Source organism: Lepidothrix coronata, unplaced genomic scaffold, assembly GCF_001604755.1.
Source record: "Lepidothrix coronata isolate B3197 unplaced genomic scaffold, Lepidothrix_coronata-1.0 Scaffold67, whole genome shotgun sequence".
Classification (NCBI taxonomy): Eukaryota; Metazoa; Chordata; class Aves; order Passeriformes; family Pipridae; genus Lepidothrix; species Lepidothrix coronata.
This window is the reverse complement of record NW_016690247.1, coordinates 374,138-401,895: the sequence shown is the minus strand read 5'-3', so window position 1 is coordinate 401,895 and position 27,758 is coordinate 374,138. Positions and strand designations below refer to the sequence as shown.

The 27,758-nt window shown below is 38.0% G+C and overlaps 1 protein-coding gene across 10 annotated transcripts in view; it reads right to left on the bottom strand.

Annotated features, from left to right (window-relative positions):
* TRAPPC9 (trafficking protein particle complex 9) overlaps nucleotides 1–27,758 on the bottom strand; it is a 455,047-nt gene that overhangs the window by 350,210 nt on the left and 77,079 nt on the right. For all 10 annotated transcript variants that reach the window (XM_017818312.1, XM_017818321.1, XM_017818311.1 and 7 more), the window contains one exon: nucleotides 21,054–21,178. In XM_017818312.1, coding sequence (XP_017673801.1) covers nucleotides 21,054–21,178 — 125 coding nt within the window. The remainder of the gene's footprint in view (nucleotides 1–21,053; nucleotides 21,179–27,758) is intronic.

The window sequence follows — 27,758 nt, the reverse complement described above, 5'->3', positions numbered from 1 at the left end:
ATTACATGAAACTTCTGTGCAAAAGAAATTAATTTTTGTTCCACTTAACTTCAATGTCTACTACAAAAGTGATGTTATTTGAAGGGTGTAAAAGCTTTCCTAAGAGTTCCAGTTCAACTTGTGCCACAAATTTAAACTGAATAATATGACTATTACTTTATGACTCTGTTCTGGTATAAATCTTTGGTCAAGTAGCATCTGACTCTGATCAGAATGACTTTTTCTCCTCAAGCAATTTGTTGCATGTATTCCCTTTGAAGTAAAAGCAGAATATCAAAAGTTGCCTGAATTTATTATAAGTTAATCAGATAGTCTAAAATTAATCATTAGCAAGCATCAGTTGGCTGGATCCATTCACATAAATGGTCTTGATTGGATAAAGCAGCAGTTCCTAAGCACAAGCTACTGAAGCCAAGGTACATTTAAAGTTCAACACAGATAGAAAAATAGAAATAATAACAAAAAAAAAAAAAAACAAAACACCACACCCACACCTATCACTGTTTGCTATAACAACTTCAGAGACAACATCTATTCCAAGATGTAGCTGCCTATATTTATGGGTGCCGTGTTTAAATCTCAGTCACAGTGCCATCTGGTGACTATTTATACACTTATACATTTTAAATAGATGGGTTGTTTTAAGCTCACACAACCATCTCATGCCATCCATTAACCTCCTCCTAAGTTTATCTAAAGGTAAGGATAAGGAACAATTCTCTAGCAACTGGAATGGTTCAAGATTTCCAGTTTGCATGTTCTTCTTGCAACCTTAGAAGTGCTCCAGGAACACAACAGACTAACCACTAAGGCATATGAATATTGCTATAAAATAATAGTTTCCATTGGAGGAAATGAACAGCAGGATCGTAAGAATGAGATAAATGGAAGGGTTTGCTTTTGGTTTGCTTTTCCCTGGAATTTGGCCTCCAAAAAGCAGCTATGCAAGGACAAGCAGTGCTAACTGTTTTTCAAATTCTGCTGCTAAAATTACTGCAGCTTTCATTGAAAAAGTGGTGGCAGATAAATATAGTGAAGATAAATTGCAGTATCAAGTATAAAGTTTATTGATCAGTTTACTGTGTTCACATATGAAAAACTCCAAAAGAATTCCCAGTCTCATTATATATTTTATCTTTTAACAATTCATAGAAGTTATGAGCCAAGTTCTGACACTTTGATGAAGGCAGTAGCATGGGAGAAAGATTTCTTATGTTGGTGTTGACTTTTATTTTTCCCCCTTCTCCAAACTCACAACAAATATTCCCATCATTATTCACCCCTTCACATAACAGAGTGAGTGACAAGACTGTAATACATTGCATATCTATAAAAGAGGAGCAACAAGGGAAATACCATATTATTCCAGGCAACATTTTTCCTTAATCCAGACATGCTTTAAGAACAATACCTGATTGGAGATTAAGGTAGTACAAAAAATTCCCCAAATGAGGCATTGGAACTCGATGATCTTTAAGGTCCCTTCCAACCCAAACCATTCAATGATTTTATTCAGCCAAAACCTGTTACATTAAGAAAAAGGCAGCTATTGTACACAAATTATAAGTAGATTTATGTCTCTCCTTCCTTCTTGAATAAAAAGATTCCATGTAATACTACATTTATTTAAGTTTTTCAACAGGTGTAATCAACTTCATAGGAAACAAATGTGCATATTTGATCAGTTAGACAATTAATTCATATTGCTGTTACTAATGATCACTAATACTACCTCAACTTCCAGTCCAATATCTCTTCTGTTATTAAATATTCACAAAGAATCACATGTAGAGAACATGAAATATTACTTCAGCTGCTACCATTTTTCTTCAAAGAAGTAACAAAACACTTAACTATCCCATAAGCAAAACAGCTGACAAGCTCAGAGAGAACAACTATTTCCTATTTTCTTGTGGAAGGCACTGTTACATTCCATTTAGGGAAGAACTTTCAGCAGGTCTGCTATTCACTGCATAAAATGGGAAAGGCTGTTGCCAAAACCCAAAATCCACTACAGTTAGAAGTTTCACTGGAAGAAACTGCTCTGATTCCACACTCATTAAAGTAGAATTATTCTGAACATACTACACAGGTCAACAATTTCTAGTTTTCTTTCCATAAATCATACTATTAATAATTTAGCCATTATTCACCGTTTTCTAGAAAGCAGTTCACCCCCAAAGGTATCAGTTTTGGTTTTCAAGAGTAAATACAACCAACTCCTGACAACAATAAATATACACAACTATTTGATAAATTGGGGGGGAAAAAGACCCAGTCTTTCCCAAGGAATAGTAACTAAATTCCTCTATTCTCTTCCATTAAGATTCCAGAGTGTCACAGAATCATTTCCTATTCCGTTGATGAATATTCATTAGAGAGGAGACTGGAACTCATGTCCACTTCCCTCACGTACTCACCACTTAAAACAAATCCAGGCTGGACAGTCCTGGAACACCACAGTGCCCTGGGAGGAAAGGGCCAGAATTTGTATTTCTGGTGCATCATATTGAGCTTACAAGGCCTCAGGACTGAGGTTTGTGCAGTTTGCTCTGATTGACCTGGCTGCAACTTTATTTTACGAGCTATAACTGCCACAAAAATTCGTCCAGCTGATCAGGATACTATGTCCAATTTGTTTTACTTGTACAATCACAGTTTTACACACAGAGTTGTAAGACACAATCTATGGAGAATAAGACATTTATGAATACAATAATGATGTGGTGTAAAGAAACACAGGTCTTGCCTGATGAGAGACCCTTTGAGAGGTGGTTGCAGCAGAGCTGTACAGGCCTGGCATGATTAGAGATGGGACACACTGGACACTGGAAACCCCAAAGGCTGGAAATCACTGACCAACAGGCAGACAAAGAAATGCAGCTGGACAAAAACCCTATTCAGGGCTAACAAAGAAAACAAATAACATCAAAAAGATGACGATTTTGGATGTAACATGGAACTGCAGGCCAATGGAGAGAAAGCAATGTGTAAAAACACATTAGAAAGTGTATCCTAGAAAAGAAACCTCCTATGGTATATTCCTCCCCAAGAAGGCCACCCACAGCTGATACTTCACCACCACTGGGAAGAGACCAACCAACCTCAGAGCACTTTTTCCTAGTGCTAAGAATTCAGTGTGTAATAATTCCAACTGTATCATTATTCCTCCTGTAAAGATTAGGTCTGGACTAATAATGATTAAAAGGTTAAGATTTCAGCTGTACTAATACTAAATTCCTGGCTTAGCCATGTAAGGTGTACTTTCTCTTTGCCTGTGAAACAATAAAGGATGGCACTAAATGACTTCCAGAGGTGCCTTCCAGCCTCAACCATTCTGTGAGACTGATTCAGTCAGTATGACTCTAATGCAACTACTAATTTTCCTTAATGAATCAGAACCTGAAAGTTCAAATAATTCTGTACTTGTACTCATGTTTTCCACCCTGATAGTGACGACTATGATGTAGAATATAACTGGCATCATATATTCTCGAGACCTTTTCATGTACTGGTGAAAAATGCCACAAGAATGCTGCAGATCACTCAAGAGAAACACAAAAATGATATAACACAAGAACACACTGATTCTGAAAAATATCTTTCCATTTTTTCCTATTCAGCACTTTGACCTTGAAGTTCTTAGATGAAAAATGGCATGGAGTAACTCACACTAGTATGGAAAAGTAGTCTCCTAAGAGAGTGTACTGCCCTCAATTGGGCTAAGGTCTTGAAAAGGAGACCTTTGATCCAAAATGACTGTGTTAAACTGTGTTAAAATGACAGTGGTAAGGTCTTCTGCTGTCCTCAGAAATATTTCTATCAAGACAGAACAGTTACCAGAAGTCAACCCTTAAAGTCCACTTTTATAATATGGGGAAAATCTACTCAAAATTCCTTTCCTGCTTGATTCAAGCTGAACCACTCCCAGCAACTGCCCCTACTACCAGCCTACCCACGGTAGCCTGTTGTAACAAGAAATTCCCTCTTGACAAGGTAGAGTTACTAAACTTCATTCAAACTGCCACATCCCAATCCCTGCGTGCCATGTCAGCTTTCATAATCAGAACATTCCGCACAAAACCTGAGGGTGAAAATTCAGTTCACAGAACTCTTACAGGGTGAGGATTCATCGAGCTTCTCAGGAGAAAGTGAGAAGAACCTTTCTACAACAATATATAACTACACATACAACTTCATGTCATCTCTTACTCAGTAGAAATAAAATAGCCCCACATTCATTGAACAAATAACAGTGGGTGCTTTTAATTCCCTTTCAAGTTAAAACCAGTCAATAGGAACACTGGAGACCCAGTCAGGCAGCAACTGAAACAGATTTCTGAAAGTAAACACACTCAAATGCTTGACTTCAGCTTTCACCTAAATAAGCATCTTCAAAAGTAGCACATTTTCAAGCATGTGTTAAACAAAAACAGCAGCAGTCAACTTTCCATTTTAAATGAACAAATTTGTAAACTTGTTTAGAAAGAAGTAAATTAAGAACTGACAAAAATGACAGCTGAAACTAGTAGAACAATCACGGTGTTTTTTTCCTAAATATAAATCAAGTGAGACAGAAATATCTTCAGTTTCATTTATAAAAGCAAGTTATATTTTTTCTTTTTTAAAATCTACCTACTTCTATACAATTTTAACTGGCATTAATCAGTTTTAAATTGTTTTTCATAATGCTGAAGTTATAGTCCTCTTTTTTTAAATCTACCTACTTGTATACAATCTTAACTGGCATTAATCAGCTTAAATTGTGTTTCATAATGCTGAATGAATTAACTTTACCTTGCAGTCTCCAAGTCGTTTGTAGCTTCCGTGGCTCAGGACCTCAGCCTTAGACTAGAACACTAAAAGGACTGATACGTGTATGTAGTGAAAGTAGTAGAGTTTTCCAGGGAATATGCCACAGAATTACATGACAAAAAGGAAAGGACACAGCAAGAGAACATGAAGGCCTCGTTAACCACCAATCTCAGATTCCTAACCATGCAGCCTTCATTAATATCTCTCAAAAATAAGCAGCTCCAAACATCTCTGCTCCACACCTAAACATTTGTACTCACTCAACTCCACCTCCTGTGTGCTCACAAAGCCTCGCTTGCTTTGGGGTTTTCTTCCTGCAGACTCTATTGTTTCATTTTTATAAGATCGATCTTCCAAACATTCAAATCACTAAGGGGAATCACTGAGGCAAGTGTAGACTCCTTGGGCTTACAGGCTTAGTCTGGGTACTAAATAAATTGAGCCATTTCACTTCTCTTCTATAATGGAATCTAAGAAAAATAATCTTCCTGAACACTTTTCCTTATTATGTAGTCTGACTATTCCCAAATTGGTTTGGTGCATTATTTTCTTCGGGTTTTCTGAAGTCTTAGAAGTGTAGAAACTCATAAAGGCCTCATCAGTCTTTTCCATTACCATTATTCAACCCCCAATAGATCAAGTATTTTCAACAGAAACACAGACGTGTCTGCTAAAGAACATCTCTGTTCTCTGATATTTCTGGAGTTTTCCCCCCCATTTTGTGGTTCAAACCTCCTGTACTCCCAGGCGCACACAAGCCATTTTATTTAAAATACATACTCCTGTATGTGGTACATAAAAATAAAGCAGAATATGAACAGAATTTCAACAGAATATGAAATTGTCCAGATGAATCATTTGCATGTATTTATGACCTAAGTTTGCCATTCACAAAACTATCCACCTTGGGATATTACATTAATAGTAGGGATTCATGTTTAGATCAGTTCTAAATTCCTTCCTTGCAATATTAAATCCATATTAGGAATTCCTGCTTAGATTACACTTCAATTTCTTAACTTCAATAAGATAAAGTGCAATTCCATGTAGGCAGCAAATCTTTCCAATTTCCAACAGTCATTTTTCTAGTCCTCTCTTCAAAATCTATCACGGGTTGGTGGTAGGGCAGGTAACCTCCAGGTTACAAATCACAGGGAATTTAGGTATCCTTTAAGATTTTGGTTTTTTAAATAGCATGAACTCTCTGTCGTGGAAACCCTGCAGCCCAACAAATGAGTTAATTTACACATGTATTCTCTAGCTGTCATTAATTATTTTTGGACTTGAACTCAGCTTTATCTTAAACTGTTTATTAATGGAAAATAAAAATCTATTTAAAATAAAGTTCTTTATGAGGAAAAGTGGGGAAATTTGTTTTGGTAGCATATTAAAAGGCTTGACTTTCAATAAGATTTCTTTAAAAGAAGGTTCAGATTCCAATCAAAGAAAAAAAAAAAAAGGACGAAAAAGGAAAAAAAAACCACCAGAAGTTTCTGGGATGCTGTGATAATGTAAGCTGAATTCTATCCAACTAGCACACAAGTTTTGGTGGGACATAAGGATTAACACATTTAACACTTGCCAAGGCTGCCACAACACTGAAATGTCCTCCTGAAATAATTTCAGAGCAGGTGCACCCCTCCATTTCCAAGAGCGAGCGCTGACACACGTCAGCTCCAACAAGATGCTCTCGGAAGGCCGGAGACACAGGTGGGCCCAGGTGCCCATGGGGGCAGGGACACTGCTGACACTTCAACAGGACATTGGTGTCACAGCAGTGATACCCAACTATGGAAGTTTCAGAGCCATAACCTCTTCTTCCAAGTTCCTCAGTGAAACAGTAAAGGAAAGGTGAAAACCTACCCAGAAGCAATCGAGGAAAACGATGCAATCAAGGGGGGGGGGATGTTGACAATTCACTTCTGTTTATTTGCAGCTAAATAATTTTGTTTATATTACTGCTTAAAACCTCTAGCTGCAGAGAAATCTTAATTCTTTCTAGGAGGTCATAGATTTGTTTTCACTCTGTGCCCTGAATATTTATTAAAGATGTAAGGTAGCAATTTGCAGTAGATTATATGATCATAAACTGACAGTAAGACCTGAGGAAGTGGCACTGGCAGGCAATTAGGGAAATTCCTGAGAAAGGGAAGGGAAAAAAAAAAAGGAAAAAAGAACCCAGTAGCAATCACAATTATTTTAAAGACCTTGAGCATTGTCACAGGATATAAAGGAAAAGGCAATCAGAAATCCTCAGATTGCAGTGTTTTTCCTGTTTATTTTCTTTGCAGCCATAGTTATTCACGCTGATTGCTCCTGAGCTCACCTGACTAAAGCAGGGATAAGCACCCAGCAAAAGAGGACCTGAACTGAATACAGAGAGCAGATGAGAAGCATCATCCTGACACTGTTAGTTCATGATACAGAGGCATCCTTGCCTCATCCTAGATAAAGCATTACTCAAATTAGAAACTGTGGAGTCAAATATGGAGCAAAATTTAAGCTATAACCAAATTCGTATGACAACAACCAGGAAAGCCTTTCTTAGTCTTCTTGTCCTGTCAGTTCTGGTCCCTGTTTCTCTTACTGGAAAAAAAAGTATTATAGAAATATGGAATATATTATACAGCAGACATACAGATAGCCCTCATCTCTTCACCTTAAAATTCATTTAACAGTAGACTTCACTCAATTCATATTCCTTTCAATTCAGAATTCCCTAGGAAAATCTCAGCTCAGAACCCAGTGCTTTTCATGTCCAGTATTGAAAACACACATTCGATATTCTCCACCACTCCAGGCAGCCACTCCAGATCCAAACCTACTCCCCAAGTATAAATGCAGCAGAGAAACCTGCAGAGAATCTGAACCTGTAGTGTCTATTTTTCATTTAATTGCTTTCCAATCAAACAGAGCGCGAACAAAATCCACAGACAAACCTGCAAGGAAATACATTTCCACTACACAGAGGATAATATGGAAAACAGTTTCAAATCTGCTGCTGTTCTTTAAGATCTTCCAAATTCATAAAGCAGCAATAAAACATAAACCAGCAAGCTGGTCACGCAGAGAGGAAAGTATGAAAAATTGCAGTTTATGCTGTGTGATGAGCTAAAATTCAAGGCTTATTTAAGGGTTGGAAAAATAAAAGACTCACCATAACTCCAAACAGTAAATGTAAATGTAAAGGAATAAATTTTTAAAACATAGGAACTAAATGATCAAAATAATCTGTACCTTCCTTCAAAGGGCGGAGACGGGAAAGGGGGGAAAAAAAGGGGAAAAGAAAAGATTTTAGAGAAGTTGTGAAATTGTGTTGCAATGTAGCTACACACTGCTCCAGAGCCAATCCATCACATTTGTTTAGGTTAGTCCAAGGCCAACACTTCAGCCTGGCTGACAAAGTCTTAATGAAGTGTTTAGCTGTGTTGGAGACTTTAACTATTTAAATGCAAGGACGAGCAGCTCTTCAGTTTGCTGCATTCTGAATTTTTCTTCTAAACTCTTTCAAAAAAAGCTTTTCTTGCCTCAGAGACCAAGTTTACAAAGGGCATTTTCCATTGTTTTCCGAACCTTCTAACATGAAGGATTTGGTTTCCAAAATCAAGTTCCACTTCTATAAAATCCAGGGAAAGCAAACTGAGCAGTGATCAAGCAGTTTCCTCTCTTTTCTGAGAAAGGCAGAAAAACTTTCTAACTCTTTTGAAGGCAATTAAACCTTCCTTCACCATGCAGACTGCAGTAAGTTTTTACTTTTTGGTTATTATTTGCAGGGACATGAGCCTGTAAAGAATCACAGAATCATTAAGGCTGGAAAAGACCTCCAAGATCATCAAGTCCAGCCCTTGACCAACCACCACCACACCCACTAAATCATATCATGAAATGCCACATCCAGCTGTTTTTTGAACAATCTGGTGACTCCACCACTTCCCTGGGCAGTCTGTTCCAGTGCTTGACCACTCTTTCAGTAAAGAAGTTTTTCCTAATGTCCAGCCTGAACCTCCCCTGGTGCAACTTGACCCTGCACAGTGCAAGAGATAACATGTCTTATTTTGCACATATTTATGTCACAATGTCTCATTTTCAAGGGGAAACAAGGTCCCCTGTATAGAGGATATAAAGATAGAATGTCCACATACTGTGTTACCTTCTACATCAGGGACTTGTCACAAAGTGGCTCTCACAAAGGAGGTCAGGTGAGCAGAGCTGCCACTACACAATCACCTGAGGATCAGGTTGTTTGAGTTTTCTTCCTCCACAGAAATCACAGTAAAAGTTATTATTCAGTGAATTCCAGGGTTATAACTGCTCAAATTTGGGGACAAGCCTTTTCTTTTCCTCAACTGACTTCTCTGAAGTTGGACAACAATCACTCTGAGGAACATCCGCTGAATTAAGTGGCACAGAACATGATAATAAAATTATTATTACTTTTATTAATTTTTCAGTTAAAAATCTAAAGATCACCATTTCAACTCCGTTCCATCCAGACTGGGAGATCATAACCCACACTTGGATACCAGGTACAAAGAACAGCGACAATTCAATCAAACCATTTTACTTCTTTTGTGGCTGAAAAATTGTCTGGGTGAAGTTATGCACTACAGTGGCATGACAGCACCACCACAAAGGAAACCCAAAAGGTCGGTTTCAAAACTGAAACATTAAAAAAAATGTTCATTATAACTCGTAAAACTTTAAAACTTTACGGAGACACAGCCTGAATAGCAAAACCAGCACTTCGGGGCCAATCATCACTGAGCTGTATGATAGTGCTGGAAAGTGAGCATCCTCCTTCCTTTGGAATTTGACATCTCTGTCCCACACAAAAGTTCAGAATAAAACTCTAAAAAAATAATTGGTCCCACATTATCTCACTTACAATAAGTAGAGAGAAAAGATACCTAGGGCAGAAGGACCTTTATTTGCTTCAAAGCCCAGTGGTGCAAATTGCAGGTGGACAAATCAGGGCTAATGGTAAAATGCACTTTTGAAAGGCACGGCTGTGCCACCATTAAAGGACCTGCTCTAAGGATGGAGAAAGTTTTCTGCCACTGAAATATTTTAATAAAATTGGATAACTTCCAAAAATGCATGTTTCAGCTCAGAGTTCTTGGCTTGCTGCTGGAACCTCAGGGGGAAACTGGGATCAGATTAGATGGATCATCAGTAGGAAGGTTTCCACCAAGCCGAGTGAAGAATGAGAATTCTATGAGTTTCTCTGATCTATTCTATGAGAATAGACCAGCAGCATCTGGATAACATTCTGTCTTTTTGTATTTCAACTCATTTGGTTTCCATTTGTAGCTATTTCCCCCACACACCACCATTCCAGCCTATGGAGCACCTTTAGTCTATATAAGTGTCTATAAGTCTATATAAGTGTCTATAAGTAGCTACCAAGCAATCAGATAAACACAGGAAGAGGGTTTAGACTGACCACAGCACTGCACTGACCAAGCAAGAAGTAGAAAAACATATGAAGAAAACATGGAAAAATTAAAGCAAACAGACAATTGCCCACAGGCAACAACCATTGGGCAAAGGACAAAACCCAGAAATGTCTTTTGGTAAAAGGCTCGAGGTGCTGGGCAGAGAAAAAACTCACGTTGAGTTTCCCCAGCAGCAAAAAATGTAGGATTTTAGACTATTTTTTCATGTTCCTAAAAACAGGATTGCATCACCTGTTCCTCCCCCTCATCACAGTACAGAGCACTTGGTGGTTATAGTGAGAACATTCCTGACTGCCCATCTTGTGTGATCTTGGGCAAGTCATTGACTCTTTGTTCTGGACTGTCAGCTGCTGTATCAAATGGCAGCAATAGTAATAAAACTGTCTATTACTTGCATCTGCGTCGTGTCCAGCCAAAAATGAGAGGAGTTTTATGGAATTACTGAATCCTAATAAAGTCACTTGTACAGTACTTGAAATGTACTGCTCACTTTGCTGGTCATTTGATACAAAGATCTAACAGAACTGAAAGTAAACTTAATAAAATTTAGACACAGTAGCTTAGCTACTGCCATGAAGCAATCTAGAAGCTTCTTTGCTCCCAAGAATCACTTTATTAAAAAAAAAATTTAATTGCTTCCTGTCATTTGCCTTTTCCTCTTCACACACCCATTTCAGCTAAACCAATAATATGTTTTAAGAGTCCTGGCTTTAAAATTAGCAAGTCATTCTGAGTTCTCCACTCTTACCCATCTAATTGCAGAGTATGGTGTATTATCATCACTGTGCTTAATGGCTACAGACAGTTGAAGCACATCCAAGTCACTTAACAGCAATATTTATACAAATACATCATCAAACTCCAGATCTCCAAGTCAAGTGGCACAGAAAATATTCCAGGCACAAACAACATTTACCAGTGCAAAGGATCAATTTCCCCCATGTAATATTCATAGCACTTTTTATCTTCTACTAGCAGAGAACATGATTTTTATTCCATTTAAACACAGTAACATTAGGGATTTAATTTACTATAAGATTACACCTACAGAAAATCAGGTCTAAATGAATCATAAAGAAAAATCTGGGAAATTACACTCTATTTGATCAACAGCCCCAAATTCTTGCATTTTCCTGTCTTCATATAAGAATTTTTTTCATGAATTCCTCTCCCACATCATCAGTCACTGCAATATACAGCAAGATCAGCAGTTTAATGACATTCCCTAGAAATCAATTGCATAAAATGGCCCAAAAATATGAGTAGATTTCATGCAACACAATATTAAAACCTTCATTTATATAAGTCTCGGGTTTTTTTCCTCTTTGTCACACAAGGATCTTCCTCTTTGCTACTTTTGACAATTTTAGATAATTTTCATTTCTTGAAAATTTAAGTATTTTAAACTCAATTTCGTCCTACTCAGCCTAATAAAGAGTCACCCTCTAAAACTGATCAAAGATGAATTTAGCATATCATTCTCAGTACTAAACCAAGAATAAAGCCTCCATTGCAGCTTGGGATGTTATGCCTGTTTTCACTGATAGCAGTAGAAAGCCTTAAACGCGTCCATAAATAAACTGGAATTCTCTTAAGCAATCCCTCTGACAAACAATCTTACTAAAAAATTGCCAACTATGACATTTAAAACCTGGTTTATCCATAAATAGCAAATGTGGAGCTCGCTGGGATGATTATCCAGTCGTTTCCCTTGGTGAAACAAGTTGGTAAAGCAGATTCTGATGTGCCCTTTCAAAAATGCCTTGGCATCAATTACAGCCATCACATTCTGCACTTCCAATTCCTTCTGAGCAAAACCAGCACACCTGACCTACTCTTTTGAAGTCCTCACAGTAATAAATTACTAAACTTCATTCTCTTTCTCACACTCCTGGGCAAGGCAGCTACTAAAAATGCCACTTTACCTAAACAGAAGATTCACAGTCTTAAAATTATATTTATTTTTTTTTAATCAAGATGGTCTTTATCTCCTTTGGCCAGTTGCCCAAAAAACAGAGCAAACCTCCAAGCATAACTATGATCTGTCTCTAAGATGTACAAAACATTTCAAGAAAAATGTTATTTGAGAAATTAAGAAACTGGACTTGCTTGAAGATTTATTTATTCTCAAGTTGAGAGGAAAAAATTATGGTACATAGTGTTTCTCTCAGCCTTCTGTAAATCTGTTCTTCATTATTTATCAATGTACTGAGTCTCTGCAGTTAAAAGACCACAGAAAATTATTAAATTGATAACATTTACAGATTTCAAAAAAGTCCCATCAAACATCTGGCATGAAAATATTATCATATGCAGCATGAGCAATATCTAAGCAAAAATGGAACATGAGGTTGAAGCCAACTTCAGCAGCAAATTTCTAGATCTTTCCATTTTGAACTTGACTGTTTCATAACGTAAGAACTAAATTTTAGTGAGCAGAACAATTGCTTCAAAGAGAGGAAAAAGAACCTAAATCACCCTTTCTTATTCACATCTTCTTCCATTTATTTAAGGCGACCAGAAGTGTAAATGTGCTGATAGCAACAGCTATTAATTATCACTCATAATAAATGAACACAACTAGGATGGAGCTACTGGTGGCAAACAGTGGTAATGAAATTAAAGCCTAACCAGCTGGGTTTGGATGTGAGGGAAGGTGGTAAGGATGCAATTCCTGTTATTACATTTAGGGAGTAACGGCCCATTTCCCGTGATTTGGAGAGCACAGCTCCTCCCTCACAAACTACTCTTCCGAGGAACAATCAATTTGATCCTAAATGCCTGTTCACGAGCTGATATGGTTAAAGCCAATCACACCAGGATGACTTTTTGAGGGAGGCCATTTGTCATTGTTTCAGAGGAAGATTTATAACAGAGATACAACATCAATATTAGGATGTAAGTCCAAGGAAATGCAATGTATGTTCACATGTAAACTTACATTTCCGACCGAATCACTCAGAAGAATTATTTCCTCCAGGTAGCAGCTTTCCAGAGCTAGAACAAAGTAGTCTCCCTTGTTCTCAGGGGCAAAACAGTAAGGGAAGAGATACAATGAGCAGTATTTATTTATGTGATTTACCTACTGTGTTATCTACTGGGCTCTGAAGCTATAAACTAAATTATGAGGAAAAGGGTGAAGAGATCTTAGTACAGAGTTATAAAATAAAACCCACAAGGTGAAAAGAGAGGAAACGGAGGAAGAAAAGGGTGAATTCAGCAATGAAGGAAAGGCAAGCTGGAGAACTGCAGGTGGAAGGCCCTTAGCATTGCTAAGGCACCTGTGGAACTGCACAAGTTCAATCATGGGAGAGCAAAGTTTGTTCAAGCAAGTTCTTAGAATATTGATTGTATTACAGCATATTTAAAAGGATTAAGATTTGAATATCTGCTAAAAGTGAAAATGCAGCCACGGATTTTACCAAATTTATGTGGAACAACTGACAAATGCAAAGCCACTGCACAGAATGTACAGATACTCAATTTGAGGGCCATTTTGGGGCACACTAAGTAGCAATAGAATTTGGAAAATATGAAAGAACAGTAGTTTCATAATGAAACAAAAAGCATGATTCCATCTATCCCTTGTATTCACAATTTTACTTTACAAAAAAGAATAACCCAAATCCATAAACTCATTCTTAATACACTTGCAGCTTTTCTCCAACAGTTTGGAGCAAGATACACATTGCATGGGAACTCTAATCTTAGACTGTGTAGTATTTTCTTCTGTGCATAGATCTTAAGATTTGAATAGAATTCTCTCTGGTACTGGAAGAGCAGCTGCCTTCCTCCCAGCCAATTCCACACTTCTGCTTAAGCTAAAACACTAGAAATTATCATCATGAGTCTGATAAAAATGAGCATGGTAAAATTCTATGTTTATCAATACTCAAGTGAAATGGATGAAAATACTGCACAGATCTTTGTAAGGATGAATTCTGGAAGTACATTTGGCCCTAAAGTTCTATATCCAGAATTTTTACTATAATGGAAATCTAGATATCAAATGCTTGAAAGAATCTCTAGTTACAACTAGAAAGCAAGTCTCATCCACATTTTCAGGTAAATCACTCTGGAAGAATTCTTGTGTTGCAGAGTAAGATTTTCTGTGCTTTAGAGTAAATTAGATGTTTTAAATCTTGCCTAGAGTTTTTTTCAGAAACATAGTTGAGCTCAGTGCACTCAGAACCTGATATGACTGAACATGACTGAGTTAAGAACTGGAAGAGATGCAGACCAAGTGCTGCACTATGAATAAAACAGGCAGTGCTGAAAGAAGAGGTTTATTAGCTGTAGCTTAGCACAATAATCAATGTGCTACAGGGCTTCTGATTCAGACCTGGACAACACACTGTCATTTTAGGAACATGTACAATGAACCAGAGTCCACCAGCAGAGATGAAAAATCACTTTAAATTGGACATTCAGACCAAATCCAAAGTGTGAGCAGGGAGGCTGAGTACCAACAAAAGGCAGGTCATCATTGTGAACTAAGTCTAATGAGTAGAGCAGGTCTTCAGAGGCCTGATCAACCACACACCTAACTCTGGGTGCTGAAACATTCTCCATCTGGCAGAAGCAATCTTGAGGATTTCTGCAGCATCTCAGCTGCCAGAGGATCCACAACACGAGCAGAGTAAATGTACACAGAGGAGAAAGAAGGAACTACGGCACCTGATCCACAGCCAGTGTGTGACCCACCCCCTCTGTCCTCAGCAACAGAGGAAACTGAACATGCAAGAACTTGCAAGAACAATGTTGAAGTATAATATATATCTATATAGATACACATATATTATATACAGAGGTATTCTGAATTTGTGACACACAGCATGTTACATCCTGAGAGCTCCAGGCTGCAGGGGACCTCTGTCCTCTGGAAGAGCACTGGGAGGAAATGGATCATCCCATACAATCCCATTCAGACAAATATCTCAGTTTCTAACTATTCTTAAAATTTCTTACAGAGCTGACTGGACTTTCACCACCCTGTTCTAAATGTTTGCTCCAACCCTCCCTCCTCTTCAAGTTCCCCCTCAGCAAGTCTTCACACAAGCCCATCTTTACTATTTCTCCATAGTTTAGCCTTCCCCTCCTTTCTTCTCCTCACTTTCTATATATCCAACTCCCTCCTACATCAGTATTAAGATTTTTTGCTTTCTTATCTTAATGTCATTATGGACATAACCACCTACTGCTGATCACACAAGTTCTGTTTATTGTGTTGATGTCAACTTTCATTTTTCTTGGTTCATCTTTAGACAAGAGAGATGAGGTGTGGCTTGTATAGGAGATTGTACCTGCTGCAACTACCTTTGATGAGCCATTTCTTTGGTTATAAGCAGGGTATCATCACTGGTTTTCTGAGTGACAATGAAAAAAACTCCAGAGAAAAAATTGTTTCTGACAGACAGATAGTGAATCTATCAAAACCTTTTCTATCAATACTTGACAAAATTTTTAATGTCACATAAAATGGGAAAATGGGAAAAATAGAAAGTACTTCAAGTTATAAAATGCGTTGAATTGAAATTCAGATACTACAGTGATAATACTGAATGTAAAATATCAGACAAGATGAATTAATTGAATTTATTCAAATCCAAGGGGTAGTGGTATTTTTTTTTCCCCAGCTCTATAGAATAGCTTTAGTAAAATATTTTCTTTGTGTTCTAAATTACAGTCCTCTCTAGAGCACAACAGAGTGTTCATTTCTTGATGGAACAATTCATAGAAGAGGAGAGGAAGAGGCTTGGTGAGAAATTCTGTGGAATACTCAATTATTTCTAGAACTCAAACACTTAAAGGAAGGTAAGCAATGCTGAACCAGGCAGGAAGGAAAGTTAAAAGCATTTAGACCCAGACTACTCAAAAATTGCTGGCTTTCATCCAAATCCAGATCATAATCAAATTTTGCCAGACAGGTACCCACTGCCAAAAATCCATCTTTCTCTCGTTTTTGCAGAGCCACTCTATTTTTATAATCCACTTTATCTCAAAGGAAACTGCAATTTTTGGCCAGAAAGGTAAGAAAAAAATACCTTGCTGACCTGACAAAGGTTGATGTGGCTCATGGCTCAATTTGAGCACACTTCAGGAAATGTGAATGGCTTTCGGGTAGTCTTATCACAAACATCAATTATAAAAAATAATATATATATTATTTTGATAAAAATCAGCTTTGGAAGTCAAAGAGTTTTGCATGGGATTTTTCATCTTCTCTTTTACCATCTTGAAAGTTATTAGGGAAACAGAGACAGAGATATAAGACTTGACGTGTTTAATACCGAAGGAGAACTCAGGGCCACAAAATTCACAAGCATAGTACTGAATTCCAAAATAGGACAGTGTGGAAGTAGAACATCTCACCTGGGCTATATGCTTGTGCTTAAGATCTCATTCCTGGATTCACATTTAGCCAATCAAAAAGAAGGAGTCTAAATTTCAATTGTGCTCCATAGACTGAATGTCCACACTAACTTCAGCAGCATCCAGAATTATTTTTAAAAAAAATTAAAAAAAAAAAAAAAAAAATCCAGCTTCTTCTGTTTAAGGGATTAAACATAGAATAGACATCAGGTTTATGAGTAAAAGGAGTTTGAGCTTAAAGTATCAACAGTATAAAATTTATCCCCATTAACAGCATATTTTCATATAGAAGACCAGAGCCTGAGAACTGAACAGAAAAAAAATCCAATTAAGGCCTGTATCTCATCTTAATACACTGCTGACTACATCAGAAAAGATACATTAAAGACAGTGTATTAAATTAAATTAGCTCTATATACTGTACTTTAACACTTCCTATCATTTACTGATAGTGCAGGAACAGAGCACTTTTATGAGAGTACTTAAACCTCCCCAGTTTCTGCAGCTGAATCTCCAGAATTACAGCTCACATTCAGTGTGCAGAGGAAAGTGCTCCTGTGCACAGAAGTTTCAAAGCAAATAAATAAGCCAGCCAAATCCATTATAAATTATAAACTAGCCCTGTCTGCCACACAACTGGCCAGTAATCACTGCCTGTGTTTAACAGCTTAGACCAAGATTTTAAAAAACCCACAACATGCTTTCCAAGTTTTCTTCCTCCAGATAAAAGACTTGTTCATTTCAGCTCTTGATTTGGTCATTTGTCCAGCTGGCGTTAAGCAGCATTTCTTAATCCCAGATTTGTTCCAAAGAAACCAGGGATATTATATTGAACTGAGATACCTTGATGAGCAATTCTGCTTTTCACTTTGTGGCAAAAAGAGACTACCAATGAATTACCATCACTGGGACTGTAAGGACCAAATTTCCATGGATCAGACTGACCTCTGAGCCTCAAGTTTATAATATGTGGAATGGAGCACAAGTGTGTTTCTTCCATCACTGAGAAAACCAGAGTACACCACATCATCTCAGCTTCCAGGCATGAAAACCAGTACAGAATTCCCCGGGTTAAAAATGACACAGTGTTTGCTGAGAGATGATGACATCTGTTTAAATTTCTCACTGCAGCTTTTGCATTAAGACATAGAATGGTTGAATATTTAAACACACTGCAGTGTTACTCAAAAAGTAACAGATTCAGCCTCAAAACAGACTCTTTCGCACACCAGTATAACCACGGCAATGCAGAGCATTTCATACAGATGCACCTACAAGGGGTTTAGACAAGGCTTAGCACAACTGCCCAGCAGTGAAAAGCAGAAAAGGGGATCTGAACACAACATTACGCTGTGATATTCCATTCAGCTTGAGGGTATAAGCAAGCTTTATGATGAGGTCATAAAGCAATTTTTACACTGAATTTATGAGCTCATTGTACAGTCATTTCCAGAAGCCAGGGGCCGGTTTATTAGAAGACAGCCTGCGGCAAAATTGAAAACGGAGATTGCAGAGAAGTTCGACTGCAATCCTGGCAATATCCAAGGCTGAGGCACGAAAATTGTAAGGCAAACAAGTAGGGAGGGAACATTTAAGTACCAGACTTATAAATATCTGAACAAGGACATTTCAGAATCAGCAACATGAGAAGCATTGATTTACATTCATTTTCATTTGCAGAATTTCACTTTTATTTGAAGACAAGCTTATGCACACCAAGCAGGATTGAAAAATAACTGCTACTCCTGAATATTCACACCAGACACTATTGCTAAATCATGAATAAATGACAGAGAGCATTTTCATCACATATACAAATTGTTTAAGACCAATCTTGTTTCTTAACTGAAAAACTCCCACTTGCTTCTTACATTAGTTCTTGTCAAACCACCCTAACTGGCATCGGTATCACAAGATAAACCTTCAAACACAGCCCAGCAATCATCCCAAAAGGCACCGTGAGGGACACAGGCAACAGCCCAGAAGTGCTGAATTGTTCTGCGGCAAGAGCGAGAAGCTGAAGGATCTTTTAAAGAGGTTGTAGGGAACTCAAAAAGATTCATAAATATCAAATATTTTGAGACTCAGGGTCAAAGGGAACCTTGGATGATCTCTCATGTACCTATCCCAGCTCGCTTCATTTCAGATGACAATGTTCTAACTGAGCAAAAGCATTTGACCATGAACACACGTTCATAAATTCCTCAGAACACAGCCAAGAAAACTGGACCACAACACATTCCAATTGTATCTTTAAATGCTTAATTGACTGGACTGTTTACAATAACTGTCTTATTCTAAGATTTGGAATTTATCTAGCTTTTATTTTATACTACTGGTGGTTCTTACATTGCTTCCTACTAAAGAGCCCTGTCAGAACAGAGAGAAGTCACAAGTAGAAACAAACAGTATTACAGAGAAGGAGTAAACAGCAGGGGAAAAGCTGGATAAACCACAGTATCACAGAATTAGTGGGTCAGGTGTAATGCAGTCACCAAAAGAGACAAATGTATCTCTTCAGTTATGACAGGTATTTTTTTCTGGTCATTTGCCCACTACTCACTATGGCCATGTACACAGAGACTTAAATATGTGGATAGTCCAGTGAACCAAAAAACACTTCTAAGATCAAAACTAAATAGTTTTGAACTCCAGAGGTATTTTTTATCCAAGTAGATCAAATCACTGGTTTACAGTAGTTTAACTGGGACAAAGTTATTATCTATGAAAGTATTAATGTGGTAAACAGAAAGGGAAGCTACAGAAACGGACATTTGTTAAAATGGAATGAGCCACAACAGTAAATTTCAGATAGTGATAACTCACTGTGGTTTTCTCTCTCCCATCTACAATATACCAATTTTCTAAATATTGGAAAAATATAAATCATGTTTTTCCTATCATGGCTGTTGTCCTCAAATAAATCATCGCAATGATAATAATTTAAGTAATTGAAAATTTCATTTTGTAGACTTCCTCCAGAACTTTTCCTGTTGGCTGTTTAAATACCCAGATTTTTATTTTTTCCCCTTCTATAAATCATCTCCTCTGGGTGCTGTACATCAGTCACACACACTGGGCTCAGCACTCAGATCATTCACTCACCAAAGAACCCTTGGATGATACTGGAGAGTGTATTGTCTACTGACATAATTCTGATCACCTGCACGGTCTTTCCATCACAAAATACCAATTAATTAAACCAAAATTCATTCATACCAACAGGATCCAGCATTTGCATTCCCACCACAGTGTTTTACTATACACTGTTAAAACCCAAGTTTTTGCTTTACAGCCCCCCAACATCCTTGTAGTACCATCACATGGATCACTGGGAACCTGCAATTTTTTGGTTGCCAGGACAACTGGCTGACAAGCAAAAAGTGAACCAAAAGGTGCTTTTTTTTCATGTATTTGCTGCAAAGTTGTGCATTTCTATATTTTTAGTCCTCTTTTGGAATAATATTCCCCTTGCTGCCATCTCTCAGAAGTGTCTATAGGTCAGACATTCTGCACAAAGTTCTAAACTTAAACATCAATGCTGGGCATTTTACCCACTTAAATATCAGACTGTTTCCTCAGTCCTGCTGATTTACATTTATAAACAATTAGGAAATACCTTGCTATGTCATAAAATGCAAGGAAAGGCTTTATTAATTTTTGAACATCTTTCCAGTGCTGCAATCCTGCTTTGTGTGCTGCAGAATCAAATGATGATGGATTAGCAGTGCTAATGGTCCCAGAGTAACGTCGTTTAAAAATAATAGTTTTACCTGTTTATTGATCAGTAGAACTGTAAATAATCAATGTAAATAAGTATGAAGCTAAACATTTCATTGCTCAAAACAAGTTTACACCTTTGAGAGGTAAGAAGAGGTGAGATCTTCAAGAGAAAAGCAAAGAGGAGCTTTAGTCCAGGGCAGCCTCTCTGTAAGCACAGTGCAGCTTCCACCCACACAAGTGTCCTTTCATCCTGCTACTTTTATTTACTTTTCCTTTGACTCTCTCAACTATTCTCTTTTATTACTTACACGAACATCACTAAAAGGCCAAGAAAATGCTAAGAAACCCAAGGATTCACACAGAAGCACCTTCCTACAGAGTAAATAGCACGAGAAAGCCACATGAGATGAACTGACAAGTTCCCTGAGTACACCACACTGATAACCACCTCTGCAATTTCCACTGCTGGCCTCATCTTTCTTCACCTCTTTTGTTTGTTTGTTCCAATAAAACAATCCAAACACAGAACACCAAGCTATGCTGAAAAAAAAAACACAGGTACACAAAAAAAACCTCAAAAGGAAATATTTATGAGACAAGGAAAGCTTTCTTTTTTAATCACACAACACACCACAGCACAGTACGATGGAAACCACAGCTTTCCTCGGTTTGATGTCATCCCCTTACCTTCACGTGACTGAAGTCACCAACTTTGCTGCTTTCCTGTGGATTCAGAGCTTTAGTCTCCACTCTTGGTTTGACAACCTGTCGGAAAGGGCTGGAGAGAGGAAGTCCAGTAACACTGATTCCGTCTGGAAACAGAATAAATGGAATTACTCTGGCTTGTCTAATGCCATGTTTTGTTCCAATGAATCTACATTTGTATTATCAAAGGGAGAGAAAAGACACAGAAAGTAATATTAACATTTTAAACAAAAAAAAGGCAAACCAAAGATTATTTTGTTGGTTTTTCCCTAGAAGCCAAAAATAATCAAATGAGAATACGCCAAAAATAATCAAATGAGAATACACCAAAAATTCAGAGAAGATCACAGGAAAGGATGGCAACAGCATTTGAAATATCACAACAGAGATGTCAGAGTTACTAATATAAAATTAGTTTTAACATTTACAATATTAAAATAAAAGAAAGACATTGTGGTTTTCCATGGCAGTACCCGCTCAGCTGCTTAGGATCTTTAAACTCATTTCCAGTATGAGGATTCCTTTTTCAAGTATATATTGTGGAAAATAACAGAAAATAGAGAAGTCATGTTTCTGTACACCTGCTGATGCAAAAATAAATGAAATATTCCTCATATATAATAAAGCCAGAACTAAGGTTTACACTGAAAAAGTCAACAAAAAGCTTAACAGGAATGGGTGTCCTTAGAGGAATGTCCTCAGTTTGGTATTTACTATCAGTCTGGGTACTGGCAGATAGTAAATAATAAGAGACAACATTACTTAATAGGACCTGTTATTGCCAACAACCTTGTGTAACCTGAAGCTAAATAAAGACACAGCAGCATATTTGGGTTTCTCAATCCAACCAAGGCAACATTCTAAGCACAAACCATTAAAGTGTGTGAAAATTACTGCTGAATCAAAAGCGTCAGAATAACAGGAAAATCAAAATAAGGAAGCCTTAACATACATTAAAACCAGATTCACTGTTTTTCACTATTTAGATTTGCTTCCAAAATCCAGAGAAGAGCAGAACTTTGTTGGTTTATGCTGTGCAGAGCAACTGCAATCAAAATCACCAATTAAATACAAGAAAAATCGCAGCAGACACATATAGCTAAACATATGGGAAACACCAAATTACTACCCAAAACCCAAACATATTTCCTAAATCGCTCCTATCAAATTATATTTGCTAATACCACATTCCAGTTCCATGGCTGAACTCAGATCTAGGCATGTTGAGGATACATTCCTCAAAAGGAGAAACCAAAAGAACGAGATGGAGCATGAAATGGTTTTGCTTCATTAAGATCCAATTTCACAGGTATCCAAATAAGAAAACAAAGGCAGTGCTCCCCTATTCTTTTACTTCTAGTTTCCTTCACTAACTAGTTTTAAAATGCACCTTAGCACTGAATATCCTGTGGTATCAGTTCCTGGGGGAGAGCAGGACAGGCAGGTGAGAACACCCTGCCCATGCTATGCAGCATTACTGTGAATTTTGCATGGAATAGTAGGTTTTTTCTAACTTGCACAAGAATTAAGGCACCAAACCCCTCCTCAGCATCCTTTAAAAGGCAATTGATATTAAAGCAAACATACTTATTAATAAAGCCTAAGATTCGAGGCAATAATAATACACTGAAAAGTTCAACACAGGTTGCCAACAAAACTCATTATAAATACATTTGATTTCAGGCTTGGAAATCCAGTTCTTTTTAATGAAAATTAAAAGTTTTAATGGAGGAAAAATATTCTTTTCTTGATGAATGATTTTCACTAGTTCTATATTTAGAAGAAAAATTGACACTGATTGGTGCATAAAATTGCAAATTAAAACATGAAAAGAACGAAGCATGAAAAACTGCATGGCATTACTCAGATTTTCCATTTTTATAAGGCATGAGCTTTCTTTTCTTTGAGAAAGGAATAGATAATACCTAAAAGAACATCACAGCCATACAACTAATGCCTTTCTTAATTACTTCATCTTTTAAAACTCCAGTTTATTTTCATTTTCTATGTGGAAAAAAGAAGACAATAGTTTAAACATTTTCTCTAGGAAGAAGAAATTTTGAATCTCTAAATTGTACCTGAAAAAGGAGATTTTATAGCAATGGAGACATTTATGCTGCTTCAGGATGAAAGGGAAGTCTAAGGTAACCACTGTAGTGATCAACTTTCTGTCTCAGTTCTGTGGCACTCACAGAACTTAATGATGGCAGAAGAAAACACTGAGCATCAATGAAACAGCTCACCAGAAGTTTTAAATTATTGATACTTGTATTTTTTGAGACTTCATAAGTTTTATTTTCTCTCATAAAGTTTAAAGAGATGAAGATGCTGAATCCCCCACAGTTTTCTTTCGTTCATCCCTACTGCTAAACAGCTTGAGCAGCCTTGTACTATAAAAAGAATAATTGTCTTTCTACTCTGTTCAGAAATTTTCCTAATTTCTAGAATCCACGTTGAATATTTCCATGGTAACAGCACATGACCAACACTTTTTCCATGGTAACTGCAAAAACACAGCTTGCCTTTCCAAAATCCCAGTCACTGCTGTCACAACAGAGCAAAATCTCTTACTGGCATTTCCTCTCTCCTCTCAAATATTAAGTAAATTGTCAATTTAACTTCATTAGCCACTTTCCCAGCACGCTGCGCAGAAGAATCCCACACAACTTCATATTTGAATGAGGGAAAGTGCATTCAGGGAGTTAAACATGTAGATCTACAACCCATTGACTAAGCACTGATGGAAGAGGTGGCAGGGGACAGCTCCTGTTCCATGGAATGCTGTGCTGTACAACAACCAGTGGCCTGATCCAGGTGACAAAATCAAAAACACTTTTCAAAAGGTGCATCACAACTACAGTGGTCTCAAACTCAGCGGCAAGGAAACATTTAAAAGGTGTTCCACTGATGCCAGGACATCAGAGAAGTTTGGATTCCGAGGCAGTCTACAGGTAACTGGCAATACAATGTCACACAAGATGGAAAACAGCAGAAGATTTTAGGTTGCTTCTTTCCAGAAGAACTTCATACAATCCAACAGCAGCACAGGGACCCCGAGGGGTGCAGGACAAGGAGGAATCACAGAATGAATTAAATGGAAAAGGCCTCTGAGTTCATAGAGTCCAACCTATGACTGAACACCATCACGTCAACTAGACCAGAACACCAAGTGCCACATCTTTCCCTAAACACCTCCAGGGACAGTGAGTCCACCACCTCTCTGGGCAGCCCGTTCCAAGGAGAGCAGGAGGGGCTGCAGGTCTAGAGCAGGGATCCCCTCCAGTAGCCCTGGAGAGACCCTGCTGGAGCAGGGATCCTCCAGCAGCCCGGGGGATATTCCCTGTGAGAGCTGTGGCTTCTTAAAGACCCTTCCAACCCAACCATTCTACGATTCTATGTCAGAGTTTTTGGAAAACACACAGCTTGATCATAACATATGAAAACTAAATGTCCCCTCAACCCATTTGTTTATTTTGTCAATCCATTGCCTGATAGAAATTTCAAAACAAGAAGTCTCTTGGTAGGCAACATCTCATAAGAACACTGTAACAGCTTTGAAGTGCTTTAAACATGCGGAACAACAGAAAAAAAACAACTCGAGACAGGAGACAGACTCTGCTTGCTGAACTTGAATATGCCTTTTTTTTCCTTTCTTAGAAAAAGAGAATTATATTCCGCTAAAAGTAGGCAGAGTTCTAGAAACTTGCTTTCTGCAGTGACAAAGAAGGGGGTAGCACAAGGGTAGACAGAGTTCAGGCAATGGAATCCATTTCCCCCTTTATGCTATGGGTGGGCATTGAGATGCAGCTCTTCCCACACTCAGAAACATCCTTAGGACTGTGACAGGAGAGTCCACAGGTACCAGCACACAGGCAAAGTTACTGGGAATGCATCAGCTCCCTGGCTCCCAGGAGCAGGGCACAGACGAAACGTCCATTACCTCTGAAGACAACAATTAACAATAACAAATGCACTGTCAGTAAGGATAAGTAAGTGAACTAAAACTGGAAGTTCAATTTAGAATAAGGGTGAATGCATGAAAATGAAGTGTAAAGAAATTCATAATAAAGCCTAGAGATTATTTATGCAGACTTCATTAGATGCTAAAAGTGCCTCAGCAAGGGAACAGCATAACAGGCTGGGAGGTCTATGCCTGCATGTGCCAATAATCAATTTATCGCTCTCTGACTCGTGTTGTTAAGATTTGAGGACTGAAACACCACCTCTCTACATATCTGTAGAGTGGCTCGTACAACTGATACAGGCTGAAGTCCTATGGCACTTATATATTGTTAAAAAAACCCAGCCTGTATCAGTGAAATTATGAGACAAGATTATTCATCTAGATTAAAAGGCAGTTGGAAGAGAAGAAGGTACCTTAATCTTCTGTAAGTGCTAAAGCTGATATTCAAGAAGAATTCTGTAGGAAAAGTTCTCAAAAATAAAGAATTGTTTTTGAGGTTACACAGTGATGAATTTATGGAGGACACAAAAGTGTTTGAGTTAACAAACCAAAACAAGAGGAAAAAAAACCTCATTTACTCAAATGAACAGTAAAACCAAACTGACATCTTCAAACTGCAGAGCCAAAAAAACTTCTTAGAAATGAAGTCACTTCAGAAGATTATTCTGAATTATTAAATGCTGAAAGGCAACCAAGCATAGTAACGTGGAAATGATAATACTGAAACATCTCCTAGGACTTCCATCATCACCATCAGCAGCGATACCATTATCCTAATGGAGTCCTCCAGGCTACTCAGTTTCTCAGAAGACCCATCAAGAGTCATTTAAATTCCAAAGCAGGTACCTTTGAAACAGGGAAATATATTGTCTATAAGCTGTATATGTGCAGGAACATTCTGAAGTGGATAAAATCTGGCCATTTAAGCAGAAAAGCACCAAAGTGAGTATGAAACATGCAGTGGTCTTGCATAACAATATGAAAAAATATTCAAGATCAGTGTTTTTAGAAATACGCTATTATTTCTCTGCAACCTTTTTTCCCCAGAGAAAGGAAGGAGAGACCTAAGGCATAGATTTACTTCTCTCTCAACATGTAATTAATTAGTTCCTTTGATGAGTTTATGAATTTAAATACCCTCACACCTGTCTTTAGGTTCCCTATACACAGAATAAATGAACCTTAACATTTTACATAATGAAGTACTCATTGTAGATTAATTCATTAACTTTGGAAAACATTATCCCCATGTAGCAGGAGCTTTTTTAAAAGCCTGCTTCCTACTAACAAGTTACTGTGTATAAAGCAATCCAGAAAGAGCAGCTTTTGTTCTCATCCCTTTCAGCATCAGGGAAATGCTGGATTTCAGAAATTAAGGTACAATAACTGGGAAGGAGAATCCATCATGCTCATGAGATGAGTATCCTGTTGACCTCTTCAGGACACCTTAGCAGGTGACAGAGACCTTACTGCTCCAGCTCCCCAGGCCTGGCTGTACCAAGCAGACTAAGTGTTTCCTCCTTGTCTTATGCAGTGCAACAACCTCAGAACCAAATTAAATACACATACTGACCTTCCTGGCCAGAGGACCAAGGACATACATAAAAGGAACCCTGAAGAACCCAGCTGAGGGACAAGAGATCCAAAACTTCATTAGCATTTTTAGCAAACAGCTCTCCTGCATGGATCCATTAAATCTTGGTCAACTGGCTTCAAGACACAGAGTCACAGAATCATTAAGGTTGGAAAAGATCTCCAGGACTGTCAAGTCCAACCATCAACCCAGCACCACCACCATGTTCACCACTAAACCATGGCCCCGTATTAACATGGGGTTTTTTGAACACTTTCAGAGATGGTGATTCCACCACCATCCTTGGCAGCCTCTTCCAATGCTTTCCAACCCTTTCAGTGAAGAAATGTCTCCCAATATCCAATCTAAACCTCCCCTGGTACAACTTCAGCCCATTTCCTCTCATGCTATCTCTTGTTACCTGGGAGAAGAGAATGACCCCCTGCTCATTACAACCTCCTTTCAGGTAGTTGTAGGGAGCCATAAGGTCTCCCCTGAGCCTCCTCTTCTCCAGGCTAAACACGCCCAGCTCCCTCAGCAGCTCCTCATCAGACTTGTCCTCCAGAGCCTTCCCCAGCTCCACTGCCTTTCTCTGGACACACTCCAGCACCTCAATGTCTTTCTTGTAGTGAAGGACCTGATCTTCTTAATCCTAATTAATGAAGAGTCTCTAGAACACCTGCCCATCTCTTCCAAGTGCTCGCAAAGTCATTAATTCCAAAGACAATAAGCCAAGGCAACTCAGGCTGTGACATGAACCCTAAAGGATGGCTTTAATGGGAAGTACATTCTTCTGCAGTATGTATGGCATGTTATTGGGCTGTATTTACACAAACCCAATTCCCAGCATGGAAACCTATCCAACCCAGGCATGACTGTTAGCATCTTACAAAACTTAATGACTGGGCAATAAAATGTCAAATGAAATTCAGCATAAATAAATGGGAAAAAACAATCCTGAACTCACATGTGCAATAAGAGGCTCTCAGCATATCATTACTGTTCAGGAACAAGAGCTTGGAGCTATGATTCACAGATTCATGAATCTCTCAACTCCATGTTCAGCACCAGTCAAAAAAGTAAATGACAAATTGTGCATTACTGCGTGATTATAAGGAAAGTAATATAAAGCAAAACAAAGAGCAACATT